This window comes from Podarcis raffonei, chromosome 9, assembly GCF_027172205.1.
Source record: "Podarcis raffonei isolate rPodRaf1 chromosome 9, rPodRaf1.pri, whole genome shotgun sequence".
Lineage (NCBI taxonomy): Eukaryota > Metazoa > Chordata > Lepidosauria > Squamata > Lacertidae > Podarcis > Podarcis raffonei.
The window spans coordinates 3,288,529-3,315,252 of NC_070610.1; the positions used below are offsets into that span (position 1 = coordinate 3,288,529).

The 26,724-nt window shown below is 44.9% G+C and overlaps 1 protein-coding gene across 4 annotated transcripts; it reads left to right on the top strand.

Annotated features, from left to right (window-relative positions):
* Nucleotides 1–1,053: 1,053 nt before the first annotated feature.
* TMEM128 (transmembrane protein 128) lies at nucleotides 1,054–8,106 on the top strand. 4 transcript variants are annotated; one of them, XR_008332053.1, is made up of 6 exons: nucleotides 1,059–1,232; nucleotides 4,195–4,336; nucleotides 5,288–5,449; nucleotides 6,013–6,122; nucleotides 6,795–6,872; nucleotides 7,435–8,106. XR_008332053.1 is itself a non-coding variant. In XM_053402053.1 (5 exons), exons 1-4 carry the CDS (start codon nucleotides 1,145–1,147, stop codon nucleotides 6,110–6,112), a joined length of 492 nt encoding a protein of 163 aa, XP_053258028.1. In that variant the 5' UTR covers nucleotides 1,061–1,144; the 3' UTR covers nucleotides 6,113–6,122; nucleotides 7,435–8,106. The 4 variants fall into 4 exon arrangements, 2 of the variants coding, with proteins under 2 accessions (XP_053258028.1, XP_053258029.1); XR_008332054.1 differs by lacking the exon at nucleotides 6,013–6,122 and having other exon boundaries at nucleotides 1,054–1,232; XM_053402053.1 differs by lacking the exon at nucleotides 6,795–6,872 and having other exon boundaries at nucleotides 1,061–1,232.
* Nucleotides 8,107–26,724: the final 18,618 nt, after the last annotated feature.

The following is a 26,724-nucleotide window of genomic DNA, read 5'->3' on the forward strand; positions in this document are numbered from 1 at the left end:
GAAATATAGGTTTTTTGTTTTGTTTTTTTAAAGTGCTTTGCAAAGTGTAGCATAGTGGTCAGTGTCAGGCTGGGCCCAGAGAGACCCAAGTTCAAATCCCCGCTCACCCACTGAGCTCCCTGCGATCTCAGACCTGTCGCTCTCCCCGCAACCTAGCAGGGTTGGCGCGATGATAAAATGCTGTCTCTCCAAAGAGCTGATGGGAACGTTCTTTCATATGTGGTGGACTTGTAAAAAGGGTAAAAGAGTATTGGGAAATAATCCATAATGAATTGAAAAAACTGTTTAAATTTAACTTTCCTCCCCAAAACCAGAGTCCTTCCTGTTGGGGATAATTCAGACTGAAATTCCCAGGGTGTCAAAACAGGTTGTTTATTTATGTTACTACTGTGGTAGTAACATAACTGTTACACGTTTTGTTAGCCCAAAAAAGGAAAACGAGCGAGGTCCCAACCAAAGAATGGCAAATTTAAGTTGACAGAATATGCACAACTTGCAGACTTAACATATAGAATAAGAGAACAAGAAGAACGTACGTTTAAAGAAGATTGGAAAACATCTATTGAATATATGGGAAATAGTTGTGTTTTTGATGGATGCAATAATGGAATACCGGATGGTATAGTTTTTGTAAAATATGCAGGGATTTATGATATGTAAAATGAACAATGGAAAGAGAAGGGAAGTCACTGATATCTTAAGAATGTAAAATGAGTATTTTAAACTGTAAATCAGAAATTTTTTATAAAAATTGTATATAAAAAAACGTTGCCTCGAACTGCAGGATAGAAAATACCACGAAGCAGCAGCTTTAGCTGAGAAAGATTAGATTCTTAGAAAGCCTCGATCCGTTTCAGCCTTTTAACGTTCCGAAGCGGCGAGGTGGATTTTTCACTTTCCCCCCTTCGCTCTGAGGGGAATATTGGCGGGGATCTTTTTTGTTTCATGAGGGATTAAGCGTTTTCTGACTCCACCGAGGGCGCGAAGGACCCGATTTCCCGCGGCTGCGGGGCCCCGGCTTCCCCCGGGAACCTCTCTCGCCCGGCCGGAGGGAAGGCGGGGAGCGGGCGGATCCCGGGCAAAGCAGCCGCCGCCATCCAGCCTCCCTTCCTGCTCGGCTCGGCTCACTTCCGCGGCCCCCAAGATGGAGGAGGAGGAGGAGGAGCGCGATCCGCGGCTGAGGCTGAGGCGGCATCTCGGGGGGCAGCCGCAGCCGGGCCCGGGCGAGGCCGGTAGGTCTCCCCGCTTAGGAGGGAAGGAAGGAAGGAAGGCCGCCCGGGAGGAGCCGGCCTCGATAAGCCGGGAAGGGGAGCAAAATAAAGCGCGGGATGGATAATGGGCGCGGGGCTCTCTCCCCCCGCCCCCCGCGGGCCTACTCGGAAGTAAATCTCGCTTTGCGCCGCTTGCTCCGGGGTAAATGCGCCTGTGCGCGAGCTGAGCACCTGAAATTATTACTGGGCATTTATAATTCATACCCCGCCATTTTCCCTGACAGGAACCCAGGATAAAAGTAGGAACAGCTGAAAACCTCGGGGTGGGGAAGTAGCTATCATTGCAAAACAAACCCAAAAACAGTTATACGCCGATGGAATCCAAACTACATATGTGGGTGTGCTGTTAAAACCATACAAATATCTGCAATAATAAAAATGACAGGGCACAAGCAGCCAGTTCCCCAAAACTTGTTGGGATAAGAAGGAGGGAGCCATCCAGCTTCTCCAGGCAGGGAGTTCCCAAGTTGCCTGGGAGGGAGCCTCCGCCCGAGGAGTCCCTCTCCCTTTTCCCCACCAAGGGGGGCGGGACTGAGAGATCAGCCTCCCCAAAAGATCTCAGAGCCCTGGCAGGGCAGGCAGTATTTCAGGCACCTTGGACCCAAGCCATAGAGGGCTTTGGGGGAGGTCAAGTAGATGCATTTAAGTGTGCATAAGGCCATGGAAAGGGACGCGGGTGGCGCTGTGGGTTAAACCACAGAGCCTAGGACTTGCCGACGGTTCAAATCCCCGTGACGGGGTGAGCTCCCGTTGCTCCGTCCCTGCTCCTGCACACCTAGCAGTTCGAAAGCACGTCAAAGTGCAAGTAGATAAATAGGTACTGCTCCGGCGGGAAGGTACTGCTCTGGTTTGCCAGAAGCGGCTTAGTCATGCTGGCCACATGACCCGGAAGCTATACACCAGCTCCCTCGGCCAATAAAGCGAGATGAGCGCCGCAACCCCAGAGTCGGCCACGACTGGACCTAATGGTCAGGGGTCCCTTTACCTTTAAGGCCATGGAATAGGAGCTGCACATGAAATGCATTGAGGCCCTTGGAATCCCAGCGCAGCTTTGAGGACCTTCCAAGCTGGTCTTGGAAGAGGGGTTTTAGCCTCACTCGGCATACCCTGCTCTCATTTCTGGCTCCAGGGGGGGTGAGGAAGGCTAAGGGGCTTGTTTGTGTGGTGGTCAGTGGCGGCAGCCCTTGCAGCGCTGCTGCCACCCACCACTCGGAGGCAGCCAAGGTGTTGGTCTGCTGGTGCGCTGAGGGTACGTCTTGGAGGACCAGCACTCTGCCACCCAGCACCGGCCATTGCCATCAGAGCCAAAGAGGGAAGCTACGATTGTTTGGCAAGCCCAGCGTTGAGCTGTGGCTGGCACTCCTGCTTGAAATGCCCTTGCCACCTACCACCCTGTTCCAGCGTCCCTTTCAGAGGACTTGCTTCTGCGCTGGGCAGAGGAGACGCTTCTCAGGGCACTTCTGCTGCTCGCTATGCCAAGAGCTTCAGTTTTACCTCCTGTTGCCTGGGTGAGGATCACCCTCCGTAGCTTCATAGCTCAATGTGTTCACGAGGGATGCCTTTGCTTTTATCTCCCAGCTCCAAGCAGAGGATGAAAGGTGAGGTTTGGCTAGCTATCATTGCTAAAGGGCAATGGATGACTCACCATGGCAAGGAGTCGTGCTGAGTGGAAGCGTTGAAGACTGCCGGGAGGCAGCCCCTCCTGAAGGGGTTCCCTGATCCGGTAAAGGAGGTCACATGCCTGGGCCCAGCTCTGGAAGTGAATGGCTTATTGTCCTTTTTCTGATATATTACTCACCATCATAGCATAGGGCGGGTCAGCCATTAAAAAATACGGCAACAGGTTAAGTCAAAAGAATAGGGTGGGTCTTAAAATACATATCTCAAGCATCAGGGCGGGCCCACACATGATGTAGATCTTCACTCCTCCCTTCTTCCCTGACAGGGAGTGGGAAGGCATTTGGGGGTCTTCCTCAGTTGCCAAAATGTCTTGGGTCAGTCATGTCAACTGTCAAAGGTCAGAGGACAGGTCTGTGCCTTCAGCATACTGTGTAATGAAGATGCCAGCTGTGGGGAGGGAATGCCACAACTTAGGGGCTGCCCAGAGAATGTCCTCTCCCAGGCCACTACCCCATACTTCTGAGGGCAGTGGAACTATCAAGAGGGCCCACTCTGCTTTTCTTAATGCCTAAGGGGGTCTTGTAGGGAAGGAGGTGTTTTTTCAGGTATCTGTGGCCAAAGCATTTTGGCTGCATTTTGGACCAGTTAAAGCTAGGACAGTTTTCCTAGCCACAAAAGCCTCCTCGGCCTCCTGTTGGATCCAGGAGTACCCCAAACTACACTTAACCCCTTAGACCTTAAGGTTACTGAACCTTCAAAGCCATCCATGTACTTATGGATTTATTTATTACACTGAAAATATGTAGTAATATATTGGCTTAACATCTTGTCATATAATAGTTTCTGCTGTATTTCAGGCAGCCAGCAGAGTATATTGTCAACAATATGTTATGACAAGTGGGAACTTGTGATAAACTAATGGCTGCAAGGGTGTGGGAAAGGAGGAAGGAGTTACTCAACCCCCACCTTTTTGCGCCTTCCTTTCCACAGGTAGGTCCCTCTGCCACATGACTTAGAGGTACCCACTACCACTTTTGTCCCCAAGCCATGTAGATTATTCCACTGAGTGCACACCCTGCTTTGCCTGCACCAGAATAACTAGACCACCCTGCTGCCAAATGCCTATGATTAAGATGAGCAGAGCATTGAGAAGTCATGTAGATTTCAAGGCCAACTGGGATGAGGTGATAGGCATTTGCACTGCAACAAAGAATGATTTAGAAACTTGGTGTGCATGTTTTACTTCTGTAAGGTGGTGTCTCGTTTAATGACGTATGCAAAATAATGGCGGTTTTATTTACAGTTGAAACTACCAGCGTAGAGAAGAAGGAGAAGCCACTTCCCAGACTTAACATTCACTCTGCATTCTGGATATTGGCATCAATAGCTACTACATACTACATTGAATTTTTTAAAGTTGTTAAAGAGATTATTCAGCAAGAAAGGTAAGGAGAAGAGGTGGTGGGTTTTTTTGGTGGAGGGTTTACAAGTAGAAGTTACACAAAGGTATTTACAGTACAAAGTCAGTTGGATTCTCCCTAAACTTTATTGTAGATTAATCAGTATAACATAAGAGTAAGAAATATAATTTAAAACACTTGAAACATCTGTGTGAGGGGGAGGAGGGATCCATCTTCGTTGCTAAGAACAGCAGTGAGTGAAAATGGCAGTTCCTCATTGTCTTCTTCTATTCTGATCTGATAAAAGAAATATGGAGTAATTTTGGTGCAGCTTTCGCAGATCAGATACACTCTATGCTTCAACCCCCACCCCATATACCTTTCTATTTATACAGTAAGACACCCAGCTGAAACCAGCACTGTTTTATGTAGAAATGTGTCCTAACATCTAATACGAGTGGAGTTTATATTTTAGGAGAGCTTCTCCGCATCTGGCGCCCTTTGCTTACTTCAAAGGGTTTGTCATTGAAATTTGACATTTTTTGTTTAGGGCTCCCCTACACTCTGTCAGGATGAATCCCAGCATTGCTTTTAGTTCTGCATGAGCAGACAAGTGTGTCTTAGCAAAAAGTAGTCAGATAACCTATTAAGAATTTCCATTCCCTAGCTAGCCTTCCTTCCCATCTCCTGTTCTGCTTTCTCTCCTGTCGTACAATGACTGAACAATCAGTGCTGCCTGCCAACTTTGTTGATTAAAGAAGCCCCGTGTCTAAGAATTCCACACACAGAAAGTGAGGACCTCTTCTCAATAGGGAGCCAGTTAGAAGTTGGAGTACTGCAAAATTTGGATGCAGTAGCAGAAGGCAGATAAGGTATGTTGCTTCCTGCATCTTAAGAGAGGCCTGGCTTGGAGCATAATCTGATCTGAGGCAATGTTAAATTCAATGTATTTTTGTTTTTAACATTATTAAAGCACATTTTCTCTTTCTCTTGCAGCTGGTGGTTTATACTTGGCATTTGCTTATTGATTATCAGTTTGTCTGTGGCCTTCTATTGCATAATATATCTTGAGTGGTATCATGGAATCGAGGACTATGATGCCACCTACCCTGCACTGATACCTATAACAACAGCTAGTTTTATTGCGGCAGCAGTTTGGTAAGTTGGTTGGTAAGAGATACTAGTTTTCCAGGCTTGCATTGCTTCTAAAAAGTCTGTGTGTTAAATGATGAGGGAAAGGTGTTACATATGGACCCCAGATAGGAGTAATAGCAGACCACACACTTATTTGGTCTTCTGAAAACATGCAATGGCTGCCTGTCTGTCTTGTGTGGCTGGCTGAGAATTGCTTCAATTACACAGGAAACAACGGTCCACTTCTGCACATGGAAGCAGGTAGATGGGGTCTCCCTGCCCAAGCCATGGGGGAGGTGGCCAGTCCACTCCTGGGGGTGCCAGGGTCCTACATGCCATAACAAAATTTTGCCTTGAAGACTGGACACAGACTTAAGTTTCAAATATATGCTGATATCTTCTGCACATTGTATACCTCTTCTTCTGGAGACTATGTGTAAAGGAATGTTCTCATGGTCTCTCAGTTCAAATATACTGTGAAACTTGTCTCACTTTGGGATTTGGCTGGTTCTCAAATTGCCTGTACTGTAATATGCTCTCCTGCTTGCAACATATGCTACATGTTTTCTCTCTCTTTCTTTTCCCAGTTTTAACATTTCTTTATGGCCCATATGGTCTTTCCTCACACCTGTGGTGCTCTTTGTCCAGTTCATGGGTATTGTGATGCTTGTGTCGCTCCTCGGCTAAATCTTTTATGGTAAGGCATTCTAATGATATACATATCTAAGCATGCCTCTTTTGAGTTATGTGATGCACAGTGGAAACTTGGTTTTTGAACATCTTGGCCGCCGAACATTTCGGAAGCTGAACGCCAAAAACCCAGAAGTGAATGCTTCAGTTTTCGAATGCACCTCGGAAGTGGAATGGCTTCTGACGCGTGTTTCTCATTTTTCTCCACTCATTTTGCCAACAGCCCTTTGATTCTTGGTTTTAGAACATTTTGGAAGTTGAATAGACTTCTGGAACGGATTACGTTTGAAAACTGAGGTTCCACTGTATTTGCTTTCTGAAGTATTTTCATTCTTAACAAGGACTCTGAAGTTGTAGCTGAATGTGAGAAGATTTGATTGCCTGCAGGACTAGACTGTGAGATGGGATGACATAAAAATCAACCCGAGCATTTAAGAAATTATTCCAGCCCTGCCTAGAGATCCAAGGATTTAATTTAGGACCTTTTGTATGCAAGTTATGTGTTCTGCCACTGAGCTACAGCCCGTTCGTGGCAATGGCTCTGCAGTTATGAGGCAGCCGTACTGGGTGATATATTTGAATAACTTAATTATCAAAACTTTTATTTTAGTTTTTTTAATTAAAAATATGTCTTTCTTTTATATAGTGATTGTTGTAATAATGTGTTTCTGTGTTTCAGTTAAGGCGTGGGAAACATGTGACCCTGCAGATGTTGTTGGACTCCAGCTTTCACCATCCCCAGCCATCAGGACCAGTGGTTAGTCCAACAAGACCCGGAAGGACACAGGTTCCTTATCCTAAATGGGGAAAGGGGGTGTGTTCAGTATGGGTTGCTAGATATTTACTAGTAAAACTGTGAGAAGGTTTGCCAGTAAACTTTGTATAAAATACAGTCGGCCTTGATGGAAAAAGACAAAACAGAAAGGTGCTGTTTTTTGCAAGGCGGGGTGGAACATTGGGTGATATCCAACTTACACTCTTGAGTAAGCCTATTAAAATCAATGGACTCAAGTTACCTGTCCATTGATTTTGATGGTTTCACTCTGAGTATGTCTAAGATTGCATACCACCCCCTGTCTAAGTTGGCCCGTCATAAGTAGTAATAGCTTTTGTATTATAAAGAGCTTTAATTGTCTTTTTAAGACTACTGAGTGTTTTTGTGCTTATTTCATTTTTCTTAAATTTTAGATTTCTAGACTCTGCAGAGTTATAAAATTAATTAGTTTTACAATGAATGTGAGATACTTGTTAAGTGTAAAGATACAGCTTGGTTTAAATGTATAAATTTCTATTTTTCACTGTACACTACCATATTCTAGAAAAGTAAATAGTGGACCTGCCAGCATACATATTTGGATATACTGGGATCCTGGGATGAAGACCTGCAAGCCGATCTCAAGCAACTTGTGTTTAAAAGGGATATTCACTTGAATTGTTAAACTTGTTTTGTGTTTAATAGGGACACTTTTACTTTGAACTATGATCTTAAACTCTGGGGATATGAGTCATTGAAATGCTAACAGAAAATCACAGTTTTGCTATTGTTCTGGCATAGCTGTTGACTTAACCTATATTAAAGTGTATCACAGGAAATCATAATTGATTATGTTTAAGAAGTTAATAATAGGGACACATTTCGCCCTTTTAAAAAATAATTATGTTCATGATATTTTTGAGAGCAATGAAAATAGTAAATCTCCAAATTGCTGAATGATTAGTTGTTTGAATTGTTAAATATTATATAAACACATAAATAAATCAAAACTATAATATATTTAACCACCCGCCCTGTGGAACGCCCTCCCACCAGATGTCAAAGAGAAAAACAACTACCAGACTTTTAGAAGACATCTGAAGGCATCCCTGTTTAGGGAAGCTTTTAGTGTTTGATGGATTACTGAATTTTAATACTTTGTTGGAAGCTGCCCAGAGTGGCTGGGGAAGCCCAGCCAAATGGGCGGGGTATAAATAATAAATTATCATTATTATTATTATTATTATTATTATTAACCATGTGACAAAACATGTTCTGCTTTTTGTGCTACAATCTTGTGCAGAGGTATCTTGTAGACCACAGTAGAGCTTTCTTTCCGTTTTCCCTTGGAGCATACGTGCATGGGCACTCCGTATCCTAGGCCGTATCCTAGAGAATGCGAAGCAGGTGTGTGCTTCTCCAGCCCTCCCAGTTCACGTTCCTTGATTGAGAGGTGCATTTCCTGTGATGGTCTGGCAAGCTGTCTGCACTTGTGCCAAGGAAGAAGCGGGCAGGGGAACATAAGGGTCTGATAAGCCCTATGGGATTCCTCCAGACATGGCAACTGCAGTAGGACCAGCTGGAAACAGTTTTTACTATCCGGTGGTATGGTATTATTTAACAAAATAATATGTTTCATCTTTTGATAAGATTCTATCTGAAGGCCTATTGGTTAAAGCAAAATTAGGTTTATCTTTAGCAAGGTTTTTATTTATTTATTTATTTCATGAAATTTATACACCGCTTGATTGTAAAAAAACAAAACCCAAAGCGGTTTGCAAAAGATAAAACAGTAAAATCAAGAAAAATGTACAACCCTGCTTTTAAACATGCAAAGGTTAAAATTACTATTTAATCAAGAAATCCATGAAGGGGTTACATAAAACAGGGTTTATAAAATCTTATGTAAGGCTTTTGCTAGTGTAAATTTGACATTTGAGTGAAATTCATTTAAATTTAGTATTATAATGTATAGATGTTGTGGCTAAAAGTAGTTGGCTTGCAAAGCTGCTATCACTTTTTTTAAAAACAACAATCACCAGGCCCCTCACAATTATACATATTTGAAATAGATGATATGACTGTTCAGTATAAACTTCAGGACACATTATTAAAGAAGAGCTACATCTGGATTTAGAGAGGAGCTGCAAAAAGACTGCTTAGCTCATGAGGTTGCTTGTTGGCTAATCTGTTAAAGCAGAAGTAAGAGAACTTCCAGCCCAGGGGCCAGATGTGGCCCTGCTAGCTTCTGTATCTGGCCCTTGGGGCTCTCCCTGGGTGATACTCCTCACTGGCCCCATTCTGCACCTCCAAGGTTTTTGCCTGGCTGGAATGTGTCTTTGAACTCACATAATGCCTAACTGTGCCAGCCACTGTCATGTGGCTCTCAGACGATTGCACAGACTGGAATGTTGCCCTGAAAAGGCTGGAAAAGGTTCTCCATCCCTGTGTTTAAAGCAAGTTGAAGGACTAAGTATTAGTGAGGAACTCATGTGTAGCACTAGAAAGCCATTATTTAAACAGTGGTTTAAATGCAGAGTGGTTCTGTAATTCTTTTCCAGTACCCATCTTGTAGACAGGCACATTTGAAACACTTAAAATGAAGAAGTTGGATGCAAGTCCATTTGTTGCCTGACCTAAACACTGTGCATGCTGATTTCAACGAGGATTTGCAAGTTAACCTGTCTAGGAGAAATTCCTATCTATTTTCCTGAAGTTGCAGCACATTTACGGTAACCTGTTAAAGTCTTACAGTATTGATGATACTTATTAAAGATAAAATGAGCACTCAAGTACAGTTTACTGTACAGAATAGTTGGGAGACTGGTTCAATAGTATACTCTGCTGGTATAACTCCCACAAGCTCTTGAAACTGCGACACTGAGCTGCCTAATAAGTCCATTCAAAGTTTTCAGAGAAGAGGTGCAGTGAGCCTCTTGACAGCTACCAGTCTGAGCTAGTGTTATTCAACTCTTTGCTCCCTGTCCACTTACCCTTCACCCTCCCCTTGCTGCCCTGCTCCCCCAACCCTCGCTGAACATTAGGGCTGGGCAATGTCAGGTTTTCAACATTGTGATATAGTGCTACATCACGATGATGAAAAGGAAGGAGCATCAGCCCCATGAGGTGCTGGGGTGAAACAGCTGCCTCCAGCGCCCGGCTCAGGAAGCATCAGGCTCAAATCTTATAGAGTCACTTTTTGCATGAACTGACATCTCCACATCGTTAATGTAGCTGTAGCTGTTCAGCGTCTCATAATGTTATTTATTTAAAAGAATTTATATACTGCTTGATTGTAATAAAATCTCACAGTGGCTTACAACGAATGAATAATAGAACAAGTGCCCTATTGGATCAGTCTAAAGCTTTATCTAGTCCAATATTCCCAGAGTGGTCAGCTAGATATTTCTGGGAAGCCCATCAGCAGAGTCTGAAGGCAATTGCCCTCTTTGCTTTTGCCTCCACAACCTCCCCCCCAGCAGCTGGTATTCAGAGACACATAGCTCAGCAATAGGCAATAGCTCTGCAATAGGCTTATCTGCTATGAATTTGTATACAGTGGTACCTTGGTTTAAGAACAGCTTAGTTTATGAACAGCTTGGATTAAGAACACTGCAAACCGTGAAGTAGGTGTTTTGGTTTGTGAACTTTGCTTTGGAATAAGAACGTTTCGCTTCCTGTTGAGTGTGTTCTATTTGTAAATTTAGTCCCCCGCTGCTATGGGAAAGCACGTTTTGGTTCAAGAGCGCTTTGGTTTAAGAACAAACTTCCAGACGGATTAAGTTCATAAACCGAGGTAACACTGTAATTGCCTTTTATAGCTATCTAAGCTAGTTGCGATCACTACATCTTGTGCTAGCAAATTCTACTTGTTTATCTATGTGCTATAATCTGAAGAAGAACATCTGCATCTACTGCCAATCAATTTCATCAAATGATCCTGAGTTTTAGGATTAGAAGAGAGGGAGAAAACTTATCAGTCCCCTTCCTCTGTACTATCCAGAAATTAACCGTCTGCTATGTCTCTGCTCCCACCTGTCCAGGTTGCCTCATTCTAAACTGAGCCCCCAATGCTCAGACATTTCCTCTTGAAAAAGGTCCCCCAAAGTTGATAAACACTGCCATTCAAACGGGAGGGGGGTGTGCCGCATCTTGTGATTGATTATGCGGGGTGTGGTTTACCTGCCCCCCAGTATTCAAGTTCGTATGCCTGCCCCTCATAATTTAGTGTAGTTTTCTTTTCCAGCTCTCAGATATCCCTTTTATGATAGTGACCACAACTTTACACAGTATTCTAAATGTGGCTATACCACATTGCTAAACATTGGTTTTTTCTCAGTTTTGAAAATTTTGATTTTTTTCTCTCTCCTTGAGGTTTTAAATATGATTAAATATAATAAAACATATTACAGGGGTCAGCTAACTTTTTCAGCAGGGGGCCGCTCCACTGTCCCTCAGATCTTGTGGGGGCTGGACAGTTGGGCTTCTCCAGCTAGCCAGGCGCCATGGCGGGGTAGGGGGCTGTGTTGGCTGGTGAAGACAGAAGCAGCAGTCCCAGCGGAGGAGCCGCGGACGGAGGCAGGGGAACAGGGGCATCGCCGGAGAATTTACCCACCACCACCTGCTGCTGCTTCCTGAGAGGCACCGCGGAGAAGAAGACAGAGCCGCCTGCCAACCTGCAAGCGGCGGCCGCAGCCACCCCAACAACCTGCCTAAACACCATGGGAGGAATGATGGAGGGAGGGAGGAAGGCAGGCAGGCAGGCACGAAGAAAGCGCGTGAGGAAGTGGCGCGGAAAAGAGGCACGGAGAAGGAAGGAAGGGCGGACTGAGGGAGAGGGAGGAGGAGCAGGAGGAAAATGCAGCCAGCAGCTGGCGTCACACGCCCCCTTCACAGCGCTGCCCTGCTGAGGCGGGCAGGTGGGCAAGCCGACTCCCCTCGTCAACAGCGCCCAGCTGTGGATTGTTCTGTCCCTGAGGAGAAAAGCTGGGAGAGGGAGAGGAGAGAACATGTGCGCTGGAGATCCATGCGCTGGAGATCCACACAGCGATTCCTGGACCATCCACAGGCCAGATCTAGAAGGCAACTGGGCCTGATCCAGCCCACGCACCTTAGTTTGCTGACCCATGACATATTATATGATGTTCAGTGAAAGGAAATCATATGGTTAAAGAAATGTGATACATGGAGTGAAACATGCTTTTCACAGAACCTAGCTTTCACATATTGTGTAATCGTTTAATTGTAATGCTGTTTTGACCTTTTTAACAACTGAGGCAGAATCCTTCAGAGATTAGACTGAATAACAGAAGAATGTACTCTGTGATAATCTAGATTATAGGCTCCATGAAGAACTAAATTGATGCCTCAAAGATATTTCAGAGGTGGTTAGGGTTTTTTTGGGGGGGGGTGTTTAAACCACATAAACTAAACCATATGACTTAAAGTCAAAGTTGGGTTTGTGTTATTGCACACTGAACAAAAGACTTAGCTGAGTTTCAGTTGCCAATTGGCACTGATGAATACCTTCTCATGGTATGTTAGACTCAATCATCCTTCACAAAGAAAAAGCCCCACCTGTTCCTTTATTTGTTGAACAGCGTGTTTCTGTAATCCTACTGGTGGTCACTTACATACACACAAGTATTGTTTTGTTTTAACTTAGTTGGGATCCTCCCAAAATCAATGTGGAGAAGAAAATCAAAGCAAAACAAATTTTAGAGACAGTTGTTACCTCACCTGGCAGCACCTTTGGCACACAGTGTTCACAGAAGTATGCTGATACCAACACCATGTTAACTCCGTAGGGGCAGACAGTCCACGCATGGCAAAGGGGAAAATGCCTCCATCCTGTCACGTCACCACACAGAGAGTGGATAACCCACCAGATACAGGCTCACTATGAACACCCTGCATGCAAATCAGGATGAATTCTGGTTGTATAAGTGCACAAACATCACAAATGTTCAATGAAGACTGGATATGATCTAACCTTCACGTGAGCTTTGTGCAAGAAAATCAGGATGAATGCTCTGTAACCAGGTCATCTGGGGGATCCCTGAATGAGCTACTGTAATGCAGGTGAGAAGAATTCTGTACAGTAACTGAATGCATTTGGGAATCCCTGCACCCAGATGCAAAACACCTTCATGCAACTTACACATGAGTGTCTAATAATCATTTTAACTGAGCACACCAAAGGGAAAAAAAGGATAGTGTTCAGCAGCTCCACCCAGATAAGTCTTGGGAGGAGGCCTCTTTTTGTTGAATTATGGTTGAAAGACAGTCTTCCTGCAACCCTGAGATCATAGAAATATAGAGCTGCAAGGGACCCAAGGGTCATCTAGTCCAACCCCCTGCAATGCAGGAATCTCAGCTAAAGCATCCAGGACAGATGACCTTCCAACCTCACTGGCTGAGAGAACATTTTAAACTTTTTTTAAAAAGTGTTTAATTATTGGTGTGTTTGCCACCTCGGGCTACTTTGGCATGAAGGACAGGATATAAATTGAATAATCACCACCACCACCACCACAGAGCTCTCTGTGTGAGACTACAGGCAAAGGCCCACAATTTGTGATCTGATGATACAGAATGCCCTTCCACTCAGAGACACAGCATAAATTAGCAAGGCATGCGTGGAATGAATTGTTTTCGACTAACACCCAGTTACAGTTACATAACTGAAGTTCTGTTAAAGTGAAAGTGTTAATCAGGGGCAGAGATATAGTGAGTTCTGAAACAATAATATAGACAGGGTTACAAACCTCTAGGCCCCACCTGGGTTCCTTTGACTTGGAAGGTTCCATAGCTGACAGTGGAGCAACCATTGTTCTCATGCAATCTACTGCAGCACAAAGGTTAGCATGGCTGTAGAGGAACAGCTGGAATCGCACTGGTTACTACTGTAGATTATTATTATTTTATTGAATTTATATAGTGCCCTCCATCTGAGGATCACAGGGTAGTTTACTGCTGTGGGATAAACAGGTAAGAAAAGCTTAGCAGAAATGACCAGGCTTGCTGTTGTAACTGCTTGCATTGCAAAGAAAGAGGAAACTCGTGGTAATAAGTCAAGTTAAGAAATCGCTGAGAGTAGCCGAAAGATAATGCCTTATAACGTACTAGGAAGGTTTGTGGGTGACTCAGAACCACGAGGGAAAGTGGAGAAGTACACTTAGAAAACTACTGCACATGCTTAAATGGGCTATGAATAGTAGTCAAACAGCCCCAGGTGGAGCTACAGCTAATCAGCATGATCATGGGATGTATGTAGCGGAGGGGGTACATATCAAGGGGGAAATAAGGTAAGGTAAAGGTAAAGGACCCCTGGATGGTTCTGTCCAGTCAAAGACGACTATGGGGTTGCAGTGCTCATCTTGCTTTTCAGGTCAAGGGAGCCGGCGTTTGTCCACAGACAGCTTTCCGGGTCATGTGGCCAGCATGACTAAATTGCTTCTGGCAGAACGGAACACTGTGATGGAAGCCAGAGCTCACAAAAACGCCATTTGCCTTCATACCACAGTTGTACCTATTTATCTACTTGCACTGGTGTGCTTCTGAACTTCGTAGGTTGGCAGAAGCTGGGACAGAGCAACAGGAGTTCACCCCACTGTGTGGATTCGAACTGCCGACCTTCTGATTGGCAAGCCCAAGAGGCTTAGTGGTTTAGACCACAGCACCACCTGCTCCCATTAAGGGGAAAATATGAAATAGGCGGACTGGGAAGTCTGTAAACTAGAGTCTCCTAATCAATAGGAGAATGTAGGAGGGAAATTTGGAGAGAGAGCATTCCACATACAGGGAGCCACTACAGAAAAGGCCCGTTCTCATGTTGCCAGCCTCCAAACCGAAGGGCAGGTTCATGTGGAGAGAGGCAGTCCTTGAGGTATTGTGACGGAAGTCCAGCCGTCATTAAATGGTGCACAGCATAGAAAAAAGACACAGAGAACCAGCAATATTCTCAGGTTGGGATGAGCAGCTCCTTCGACCACTCTCCTCCGATTTTATTCTCCTTTGTTTCCTCTCCCGCATGGCCGTTTGCCAACGTCTCACGTTACCTCATCCGGTCATGGCTTTTACTACACCCATCACCATATAAGGTAATCACTGCCTAGAGGAAACACAACTCCATATAAGGTCAATACATTCTATACATTGTAAGGCATAGAGTGCTGGTCAGCCGAGGTCAGGGGGCACCCTGCAGTATTACAAGCCTCTGCCATGGCTTTATGACTCCCACATGCCCTCTTTCTTTATTTTATTAATCAGAGTCATATATGTCATTACCAATACGGTTATATCGAGTGCGATAGGCGACTCTTGTGAGGCCGGAAGCAGGCCGCTGACGGGAGAACCATGCAGTACATATAGAGATTAAAGAAGGAATAAACTGTATACAGCAACACAAAATAACGCAAATAACTACTATTAGGATCACTAAAATCAATAAATGTCGAAGCCAACTTCCATCCGGAAGCCAAGAATATAACCATGCCCATGGATCAACGGAAGGAGGGGGGGCAAACGGATTGTGGGCTACCATGGTTTCCATATGGTCGATTGTCGCAGATATGCTGACATTATCAGGAATAAACATACAACAATGAGAATGAACAAGTGCACAAACCCCTCCTTTTGAGGCTAAAATGACATCCAAAGTATAACGATTCTGTAAGACCACCTCTCTCATTGCAGACACCTCCTGGTTGAGATTCTTCAAAGCTTTTATGGTATCATTGAATAATCCTTCAGTCCAATTTGCTAGCCGATGGAGGTCCCTATAGTTCATTGCTGCGCCCACTGAGAGCAGCAAGGCCCGAGAGATCTGGGTACCGATATATTGATTTATGGGTGAATTAACCTCCTGACGATTTCGTAGTCTAAGAGAAGATGGTAACTTATCAACCTTATACAACAACGGAACCACGATACCCAAGGTACATGTGTCTGTGAGGTTTCGAGGAATGGCTTTGTATGCTTTTTCGCCACAAAGCAACCATAACTCTTTTTGGAGTAAATAGCTGATATTACTACTCTGTTGGGACCAATCAAAGGCTTCAGTAAATAAAGAACTGATATGAAATTGCTCATCTGCGGCATTTGCTAAGCCAGGGATAGAAGAATTCAGATTCCAATTTGCATGGTAGGTTTCTTTTCTAGTTTTTAGCCATGCACTGGTATCGCTCCTATAGCACTGAGATTGGTCACTGTATGTTCCTGTAAGAGAACAAGAGCTATTAAAAGTGAAATTCAATGTATATTGACAGTTTGGATATATGCCCCATGATTCTTTCCCCTCTTTAATTTGAAAACAAATGGGGGCAGGCTCATGGAGGGTCAATTGTACTGGAGGCCAAAAAGATTGCTTAGGGGATATAACATTTGTAAATTGAAAGGATCCATTGATAGGCACACCATGAAGCATTATGCCTGAATGACGGGCAAAAGGGGGCATGTGCATACACAACCAGCATCTAGAAGCATGCAATAAACTGGTAAACATAATCATATCTTGTACAAAAATATTATCCTTCCATATCTTATGATAATTTTCTCCCCTAAAAGTCTTATTCAACAACACTGTTCTTCTAGTTCGAAAGTGGCTGAGCCGTGGATACTGCCAGCCAGAGTAGGATTCGGGCAACAGCGGCTTGCCAGCTGATAAGGTGAAATATGGTGGTTTCAACTGGACTGGGTCGTCTGCTTCTCTTCCTTGTATAACGGTGCAGCAAAGGATGGCAAGGCAAATGGTTAGGAAGGCAAACACTGCCAGATGCAGCTCGTGTGCAGCACCTCTAGGTGGCGCATGTGGAAAGGTTTCAATGCTTCACCCACAAAATGTTGACAAAGTGTAGGGGAGTTCAGCATGCCCTGAGGCAGGACAACCCACTGATATCGCTGGGTGGGCTGCAAATTGTTATATACTGGCAATGTAAAAGCAAACCGTTCCTGTCTGCTGGGGCCAGTGGGATGAAGACAGTTCAATGTGGCCGAAAGTCAATTGTTCAGAAATAAGCTGTTCAGAAACAAACTGGTGCCGTTGCTGCAGATTTTTCTTTTGGTAGATGCCAGTGTTCTACCCACACTGGGGTATCGGTGATCCTAGTTTGCCACACTGGAAACATGCTGTATCGGTGGCTACAGGCTGGTTTTTATTTAATGCCGCCGCTAACAAATGAGCCTTATGGGTGGCTGTACCTACAGACTGACAAATGCGAAGTATAGCTGCTGTGTCTGTGGTAGGATTGTGTATTATCGGTCGTAACGCAACCTTACAATCCTCATTGGCATTTTCAAAGGCCAATTGTTTGATAATTATTTGTTTGGCTTCAGGATTTTCAATTTGGCGCCTCACTGCTGTAAGCAGCCTGTCCATAAAGGAAGAATATGATTCTCTTGCCTCTTGCCTGATTGAACCCCACCTTGACTGAATACTGGTGGGTTCTGGGATTTTTCTCACTGCTTGTTTAGCAGCAAGAGCGGTGTCCCTCAATAAGATTTGCAGCAGTGTGGCTTGCACTGAAGCCCGAACAAAGGGACCACGCCCCATCATGGCGTCTAGGACGTCTGTGAGGGTAATATTTGGATTATTTCCTCTGATTTGTTGTAACAAAGCCGGAGCATAAACACGGCAGGCAGTTTCCCATTCGTGGGCAAACAAAACGCCCGCTGATGGGGGTAACACTGTACGGGCCAAAAGCTTGATGTCATCTGGAACCAAGAGCTGGGCTAATGTGGCTTCTAAAAGTGCCTGCGTATATGGGGCTTGGAGTCCATTTGCCTTTACTGACAATTGCAGCTCTTTCAAGATTTTAAAGTCAAAAGGTTGGTGTTGGGCTTGAGTTCCTGCTGGAGCGCCAGCAGGGGGCACAATAACAGGAAATGCCACAGTATCCTGAATTAAGGAACAGGCAAGGACTGCACGTTGAAAAGGGGTGGCTGGTTCTGTCGATGAGAGAGTAGGATCATTGCCAGCCAGACCACGGTATTTTTGCAGGATTGGATCCTCTGGTGAGGAATTATAGTCCAGAGGCTTGGGGTCTGGTGGTGCTGGCAAGGTGAGTGCCGGAACAGATGGCATCACAGCAGGCTGGACTAAAGAAGCCGGAGGTGATGTTGGCAATACAGCCATGGAGATATTTTTTGGTGATAAAGAGCCCATGGCGTAACGAACCTTGCACCATGCATTTAGAATGCGAACACCAATGCTGGGGTGTCCATGAAAATGTGCTCCAATCTTATCCCAATGTTTTAATTCCCAAGTTCCATCTTGAGGAAACCAGGGGCAATGCTCATCACTGGCCAGAATAAGCTGTATCAAATCACCCTCAGGAACTTCCAATTTGTTGGAGGAGAGGAGAAATTTTAAGTCTTTTAAAAATTTCTGTTGGGGAATAGACAAAGCTGCCCATTTTTCTAAAATCAAGATAAAAAGGGATCGACTCACCGGGGATCCGAAGATGATTAGCGCTTGAAACCCTTGCCGGGCGTGGTGAGTCGATGATGCCGTTGTATGAATCGAAGAACCTCACACGGTTTTCTTTTAAAAGCCTCAGACGTATTCTTTTAGTCTGCCTCACACGGGGCACCACTTGACGGAAGTCCAGCCGTCATTAAATGGTGCACAGCATAGAAAAAAGACACAGAGAACCAGCAATATTCTCAGGTTGGGATGAGCAGCTCCTTCGACCACTCTCCTCCGATTTTATTCTCCTTTGTTTCCTCTCCCGCATGGCCGTTTGCCAACGTCTCACGTTACCTCATCCGGTCATGGCTTTTACTACACCCATCACCATATAAGGTAATCACTGCCCAGAGGAAACACAACTCCATATAAGGTCAATACATTCTATACATTGTAAGGCATAGAGTGCTGGTCAGCCGAGGTCAGGGGGCACCCTGCAGTATTACAAGCCTCTGCCATGGCTTTATGACTCCCACAGTATTGCGGTCCTGAGCCATTCAAGGCTTTATAGGTTAAAACCAGTGCTTTGAATTCGTCCTGGAAACTAATTGGCAGCCAGTACAGTCAGGCCGTGATTGGTGTAATATGCTCAAACTGGTGAGCCACCTGACTGCTGAATTCGGCATCAGCTGAAGTTTCCAAACCACCTTCAGAGGCAGCTTCACATACAACACAGGGCTCGGTCTTGGTCTGCTGCACCTGCTCCATGATTGCCTGTGGAAAGTTAAGGGAGAGAGAATCCTGAGACAAGACATTTGAAGGCATTGCAATAGCACCTAAGTGGCTAGTCTCCTTCAACTGAGGCAGAGTACAGTCCCAAATACAATATTTCCCCTTCCCCTTTTGGACTTGCGGTGTAAGTCTGTGGGCGGTGCTTGTTCAGCTCCAGGTAGCCAGGCTGAGATCATGGAAGGCAGAGGCGGTCTCAAATATTTAGCTACAGGTAGCAATGGTTGGTTTTCCGCAACAGAGAGAGAAGGAGGGAGCGTGCTTGCCAGCTGTTGGGGAGGAAGGCTTGTTCCACCAATGCAGTTTAGCCAATACACGATCTTCATATTTGGCAAGGTGTGGTGAAATAGGAGACATTTGTAGCTCCTATGCTGGTCTTATAGTGTAGGTTTCACCTCCCCTTGCTTAGATATGTGAGGTGCTTTGTCCTTTGAAGGGACACAGGTGGCGCTGTGGTCTAAACCACTGAGCCTCTTGGGCTTGCCAATCAGAAGATCGGCAGTTCGAATCCCCGTGACGGGGTGAGCTCCCAATGCTCGGTCCCAGCTCCTGCCAACCTAGCAGTTCGAAAGCATGCCAAAAAGTGCAAGTAGATAAATAGGTACTGCTCCAGCAGGAAGGTAAATGGTGTTTCTGTGTGCTGCTCTGGTTTCGGTGTTCCATTTTGCCAGAAGCAGCTTAGTCATGCTGGCCACATGACCCGGGAAAACTGTCTGCGGACAAATGCTGGCTCCCTCAGCCTGTAAAGTGAGATGAGCGCTGCAATCTCAGAGTTGTCTGCGACTGGACTTAACTGTCATGGGTCCTTTACCTTTACCTTTAGTCCTTTGATCCCCAGCTGTAGGCATGAAATGGGCATTGCTGTTGAGTGCTTGCATCTGGAATGCTGAGGCAAAGTACTTGAAGTGTTGGAGGGTGAGGACCGCTCTTCATAGTCCCTGTCACCAAAGTGTGCACAACACGAGGCCAGAAAACTATAGTCCCATGCTGCTATTATCAGAGTTGCTGGTAGTGTGCTGTGATTGGATACAGGTGTAGACTGATTCCTGACAGAGTTGGCAAGATGAGGGGAGGCAGCAGGCAGTGGTTTGCTGCTTTAGGTTCAGTTGCTTCAAACAGATGACAGACATCCTTAAAATGGGTGCTTTTGTGGGAATGTTGTAGAATATACTAGGAGAGAATATATTGATTTAATAGTATCCTTCCTAACACACGCATGTGAGTCAGCAGCAGAGTGACATTCCTCAATATATAGCAGGAAGCTAGTTGGTAGATTCGTTTGAATCTCTTTACTTAAGCAATCCAATCTGGTTTAGTCCAGATTGGGTTCTGTTCCTGGCAAGTCCCCTTTTATCCCTCCTAAAAAGAATAAAGACACAAGAAGCTTCTTTTAAAAGTAATAAGAAGTTTACTCACATTCAGTTCACAGTTGGATCCTGAAGGCAGGCTTTGGCTTAGAGTTACAGAAGAGGGTTTGAGTTCATCCCATATGGGAATGAGCCCATGTCCTGGTGGCTGAGAGCCAGAAGACAGCAAAATACATCAGTATCAAGAGAGCATGGCATCAAGAGGAAGAAGAGGAAGAAGATGGCCACATGACCAGCCCACCTGGTCACACGCAGAGGGAGGAAGCTCCAGACCAGGTGTGACAGGAAGTCATCCTGGCTGTGGAGTAACACCCCCCTGCGTGTCCACTCTGGGCAAACAGGAAGTGTTGCACCTGACTGCTTATGATACATCCTACAGCCTTATTGCACAAAAATAAGCACTATGGCAGAAAGCTTCCTTACTGGAAGACTGCATCATATTTTTCAAAAATGGTGTTTCACAAATGTCAAACTATGGTAATTAATAAGCCAAAGGGGGAAATGTATGGATCACATACGTATATTTCAGAATTTTTTCTCTAGTTGCTTAATGAAAGTAGTCATTTTTGTTCAGTTGTTTCCTGGATTGGGGAAGACATAATGGGATGTCTCAAATGAATAAGCATTTTATCTGCGCTATCCTTCCTACATACGTACAAGATACTTTGGTAAATCCATATTCACCTCAGAAGTTACACATCTCTTCATTAAGTAGGAATTCACGAAGTTTGAAAGACCTTGCTTAAAAAAACAGCATTATAATGTATTTTGCATCCCCCTCCTTGAAAACTTGTATGATATTTGAACTTCAATTGATTTGTTATACCTAAGGTAGATGGTTTGTAACTTCACTGAATTTTTAAATAAAGGAAATCAGATAATATAATTTCAGGTACATACCTCCAAATAACTTAATTTATTGTGTTTTCTAGCTGTAGAACAATTTATTTATATGCAAATACAGCAGCAGCATAAAACCATCAGAACTGCCATAAAGATGCTGTTTGCCTTTAGATATCCCCCTTCTCAGTCATTACTGCGGAGCTCCAGCCTCACTATCATTTCAAGGCTGCCCCTATCCTCTTGGCTCTAGGAATCCCCCTTATGTCCAGGAAAGTGTGCAAAATGGTGGGCAGGAGGGCAAGAAAGTTTGTATTTGCTGTCCTCAGCTGAGATACTTTAGCTATATACAACAGAGTGAGATTTTGGGATAATACAGACGTCCTGTCCAATCACTAGCTTCCTTGGGGACTGCTTTTCCCCAATGAACCTAACGGGACCTGTGTTTTTCATCTGAGGTCTCCGCCAAGGTAGGGGTGTGTATGTGGTGGGGGACACACAAGATCAGGCATCTCTATAGAGAGATGGAGACATTCCTATTCATTTAGGCATTTTGTTCTTAATTGCTACCCATCTTTTAGTAGGGTGGGTATGAGCAGTTTTAGTTAATTTGGTTTTTTAAAGAAAAAAATTTGATGTATTTTAAATTTGGTAGTGCATTTTTTTTAATTGAAGTAGCTCCAAGATCAATTTTAAGTATTAAGCAACTAAATATAATAAATAATTTGAATAATAAATAAATTGGGCAGATTGTAAACTTTTTAAAGAATGTTTTAAATAATCTTAGAATGCTTTGACTGCTCTTTATAATATTTTTCTTTTAAAAATATTATATCACCATTATCATTAATGTGTTTGCTACCTTGGGCTCCTTTGGAAGGAAGGGTAGAATATAACATTTAATAATTAATAACAATAGTAGTACTTAGTTTCGTCCCAGTTCTCCAGTCTTCAATACCGAGCACTGCTGAATGCCAGGTCAAAAAATAAATAGGATTTCAATGGCTATAGACAAGGGGTGAGTGGGGAGTCTCAGGTGCTGCAACAGACAGACACGAGGTGTTGCTTCTCTAATTTTGAGTGGTGTTTACCTGTTAAGATCCTGTTGTTGTACCATGCACCTTATTGTTAACAGTCTCCCCTGGTGGTATGACTCATATGTTTTCAGTGGTGTTGCCCCCCAGGCTCATTGTTTTGGGGGAATTCAGTACTTAGGCCAAGGTTATGATGCCATGGCCTCCATATCAACTGTGTTCTTCACTGGTATTTGGTCCTGTACTCGGCTGATCATACCCACAAGCTGGTGCTTTGTTCTGAACAAGAGGAAGGTGATCTGTGGGTGCGAGAGTTGGAATTATTCCTTTTCCGTGACTAGATCACTACCCACTTCACTTTAGGCTTACACGGAATCCAAAACACTGCAGGTGTTGAAGGCCAAGTAATTTTCATTTAAAGAAAACCATGAGGCAGCAAAAGAATTTCTCACAACTTGACAGGGTCAGCTTTTATGTTTCCATGACGCGGTCCTAGCTTGCCTGTGGACTGGAGGAATGGCTGCGGCAATTGACACAATTGCTCCTAGATGCTTTCTTTGGTTTGCTGGACTCCAATTATTTGGATTCCACAATAAATTTTTGAATCAGTGCTGTGTGTCCCAAAGCAGCATTTTGGGGCAAGGTGTTGCAGTGCATGGTGGTGGATATATTCTAGTTATTTCTGGATGAGATTGGGTGACCTTGGGTCGATCACTTTCTGAGCCTAGCCTATTTGACAAAGGAAGGGATCGTGGGCTGGGCCAAACCTGTCCTGTAATCCCCCAAACATAGGATGCTGGCACACAGCACTCCGGCAGATTATGTAATTGTTGCTGCTGTGAAAAAAGTACTATGGCTGCATCCCTCCTGCATTCCTTCTCTACTGTGCCACATCTTTTATGTTATTTGCCATCTGCATGAAACTGCTGGGGGAGGTTTTTTTTAGAGATTTGGAGTACAGGGCACTATTTTACCTTTCCGCCTGATGCCAGGGAAGCAAGTTCTGCAGAAATCAGACTTGATGTGGGCAAAAAAACCCTGGCGCATTCCAGACAAAACCTAAGTATTGGGAAGTGGACTAGCACCCTTGCTCCATAATCAGGTCAACAGCCTGGAAGTGCTTCTGGATGACCAGCTGACAATGGATGCTGGATGCTGCTCCTGCATGTGCAGCTGACAATGGAGAGGCCAGGAGTGCTTTCTTCTAATTTAGACTGATATGCCACTTGCACACTGCCCAGGAGAGGCCAGACCTAGCCACTCCCACTTGTGTCTTGGTAATATTCACACTGGAATTCTGCATAGCCCTCTATATGGTGCTATCTTTGAGCTTGTCATATCGAGCTTACCACTGAGCTTCTTCCATCTTCATTGGCTTTCTGCCAGTCCTTCAATTCTGGGGAGCATCTTGGAACCACCTCATAAAAAACAGGGGCAGGGGCTGTCTTCCTTAAGGCTAGCTTGTACACTTAGAATCATAGAATCATAGAGTTGGAAGAGACCACAAGGGCCATCGAGTCCAACCCCCTGCTAAGCAGGAAACACCATCAGAGCACTCCTGACATATGGTTGTCAAGCCTCTGCTTAAAGACCTCCAAAGAAGGAGACTCCACCACACTCCTTGGCAGCAAATTCCACTGTCGAACAGCTCTTACTGTCAGGAAGTTCTTCCTAATGTTTAGGTGGAATCTTCTTTCTTGTAGTTTGGAACCATTGCTCCGTGTCCGCTTCTCTGGAGCAGCAGAAAACAACCTTCCTCCTTCCTCTATGTGACATCCTTGCAGAAAGCTCACTGGTTGGAGACAGGATGGAAATCTCTCCCAGCATATCTCTTTCTTTCTTAGAACTTAGTTCAGTCTAGACTGTGCTTGTAATGTGAAGAGGCGCTCAGCCGAGCAATAGTGCCTAGTTCTGACCTATCTCTAACCTAAACACATGCAACGAACAGACATTGTTGGCATCTGTTTGTCTTGAGAGACAGTGGTGTGTGCCTCTGGGGGCGAAGTCAAACTGCTGCATTAGCAGCACCAAAGTCACCTTCCCAGGATGCAAGACTGGCCAGTGTCATCTGGTCATCATCAGTGTAATCCCAGATGACAAGACCTCTTGGCCTCGCTGATGTGCTCCAAAGGAAACCAGAGCAATACCAGAGCAACCTTTGGCACCAGTTTGGCTGCAGAAGTTGCTGGAAGGAGGCATGCAAGGTTCCATTCAACAAGGCTCAGAAAAAGCTCAATATGGAGGCCAAATGGCCAAAATATTGGGAAATTTTGGAACAAGAAGAAGACAAATTGAAATTGCAGAGTTTTGAGAAACTAAAAGACAAAGTGTGAGACTGGCTTCATTATTACCAAATAAGGGAGGCTTATAATATGGATAAAAAAACTGGTTTCCAGGTGGAAAAATCAAAATTGGAAACAGAACTGTTAGATCCCAAAACTAAGATACTATCAAGAATGTATAACTTGCTGTTGAAATGGAATACTCAGGATGAAACGGTTAAATCTGCTATGATTAAATGGGCACAAGATGTTGGACATAACATCATGTTTGCTGACTGGGAACAGTTGTGGACCACAGGTATGAAATTTACTGCATGTAATGCCTTAAGAGAGAATATTATGAAAATGATATACAGGTGGTACATGACACCAGTCAAGCTTGCAAAAATGTATCACTTGCCCGATAATAAGTGTTGGAAATGTAAGGAAAATGAAGGTACATTCTTTCACCTTTGATGGACGTGCCCAAAGATTAAGGCTTTCTGGGAATTGATATATAATGAATTGAAAAAGGTATTTAAATATACCTTTCTGAAGAAACCAGAGGCCTTTCTCCTGGGCATGGTCGGCCAATTGGTGCCAAAGAAGGACAGAACTTTTTTTATGTATGCTACAACAGCAGCAAGAATACTTATTGCGAAGTATTGGAAGACACAAGATCTACCCACCTTGGAAGAATGGCAGATGAAGGTGATGGGCTATATGGAACTGGCGGAAATGACTGGCAGAATCCGCGACCAGGGAGAAGAGTTGGTGGAAGAAAATTGGAAGAAATTTAAAGACTATCTGCAGAAACACTGTAAAATTAATGAATGTTAAAATGATGCAGGATTGAAATGAGATGGTTTTAGTAACAAAATTTAAAGAATATGCAAAAAAGGATTGATAATTAGATGAAAATATGATGTTTAATATGTTAAGATTTATAATTAAGATAAAAACAAAGAGGGAAAGGATTTGCTGAATTAACTATGTGAACTGGAATACAAAAAAGGGAGGTGTGAGAAGGTCAGGAAACGAGTAATTGAAATATAAGACATGAAAAGTTTGATTTGTTTTTAATTGTTTTTTTATTTTTCACATATTTTGTATTTTTTTCTGTATTTTTGTATCTTTTTTCTTTGTCTTTTTTATTTTCCTTTTCTTATATTGTAATTTTCTTTGTTTGTAAAATCTCAATAAATATCTTTAAAAAAACAACAAGGCTCCATTCAACAGTCCTCGGGACTCCACTCTGGATTCGTGTCCGGTTTGCTCCTTAGCCCTTTCTCCTCCTGAAGATATCCCGCAAGGCAGTGGAGATTTAGGACCAGAGATTTCCTTCTCCTGGGCGGGCTACCTTCCCAGGTTGGCGACCCCCAACTGCCCCTCACTTCCCTCTGAAGCAGGTGCAGAAACCGCCTTCTTGACCGTTGAACCCGCTCCGGGTCTCCTTCACTCGATCTGCATGCCAGGGTTTGAGCCCCACCGGCTCCCCTCACCTGGCTTAGCCGGCCAGTCGAAGCCATTCCCGGGGTGTGACCACTGCCGCCTGCGGACAGGTTCTAGGAGCCTCAGGTGAGAGCTGAGGGCAGGGCAGGGACCAAAGGTGGACAAGCTGCCCCAGAAGGAGCAGGATGTGGGCCCGGGCGCCCCCCAGACGCCCAGTAGCAGAGACACCGGCTTCTTCCCCCGAGTTGGGCACCTGGGGCGTCTCCCCTCCTCCACGCAGCACAGGCTCCTGCGGCGGGAGATGCCCTTCGTTTCCCGCCTGGCCTTGGGAAGCGGCCCTCGCTCGGCGCGCGTCGCCCTCCAGGCGGATTCCCGTCCGGCTAGTCACGGTCAGGCTGCCCCGCGGCGCTGCTCTCATCCGGCCTGGTGCCAAGCCAAGGGGGGCAGGAGCGGGCGGGGAAGTGCCCGGGGCTCCAGCCGCGTCGCCCGCCCCACCCAGTGACATCAGGACCCCTTCGCAGCCCGACGGCCCCGCCGAGCCATAAAGGCTCCTCAGGCGCCAGAGCGCGGACGCAGCTGAAGAAGCCGCCGCCGCGCTGCTCGAGAGGAACGGAGCCGGTTGACCTGAGGGAAAGTAGCGGAGAGTCTCTCCAGGCGCTTCCAGCCCACCCAGAGCAACGCCGGCCAGCGGAAGGGGCGCGCGGG

Bases quoted from the DNA above. Each gene is read 5' to 3' on its own strand.
- TMEM128 (XM_053402053.1), top strand. From the start codon at position 1,145: ATGGAGGAGGAGGAGGAGGAGCGCGATCCGCGGCTGAGGCTGAGGCGG. The intron at 1,233-4,194 runs GTAGGTCTCCCC...TTTTATTTACAG, and splicing joins GCCGGGCCCGGGCGAGGCCG to TTGAAACTACCAGCGTAGAG. The intron at 5,450-6,012 runs GTAAGTTGGTTG...TTCTTTTCCCAG, and splicing joins TTTATTGCGGCAGCAGTTTG to TTTTAACATTTCTTTATGGC.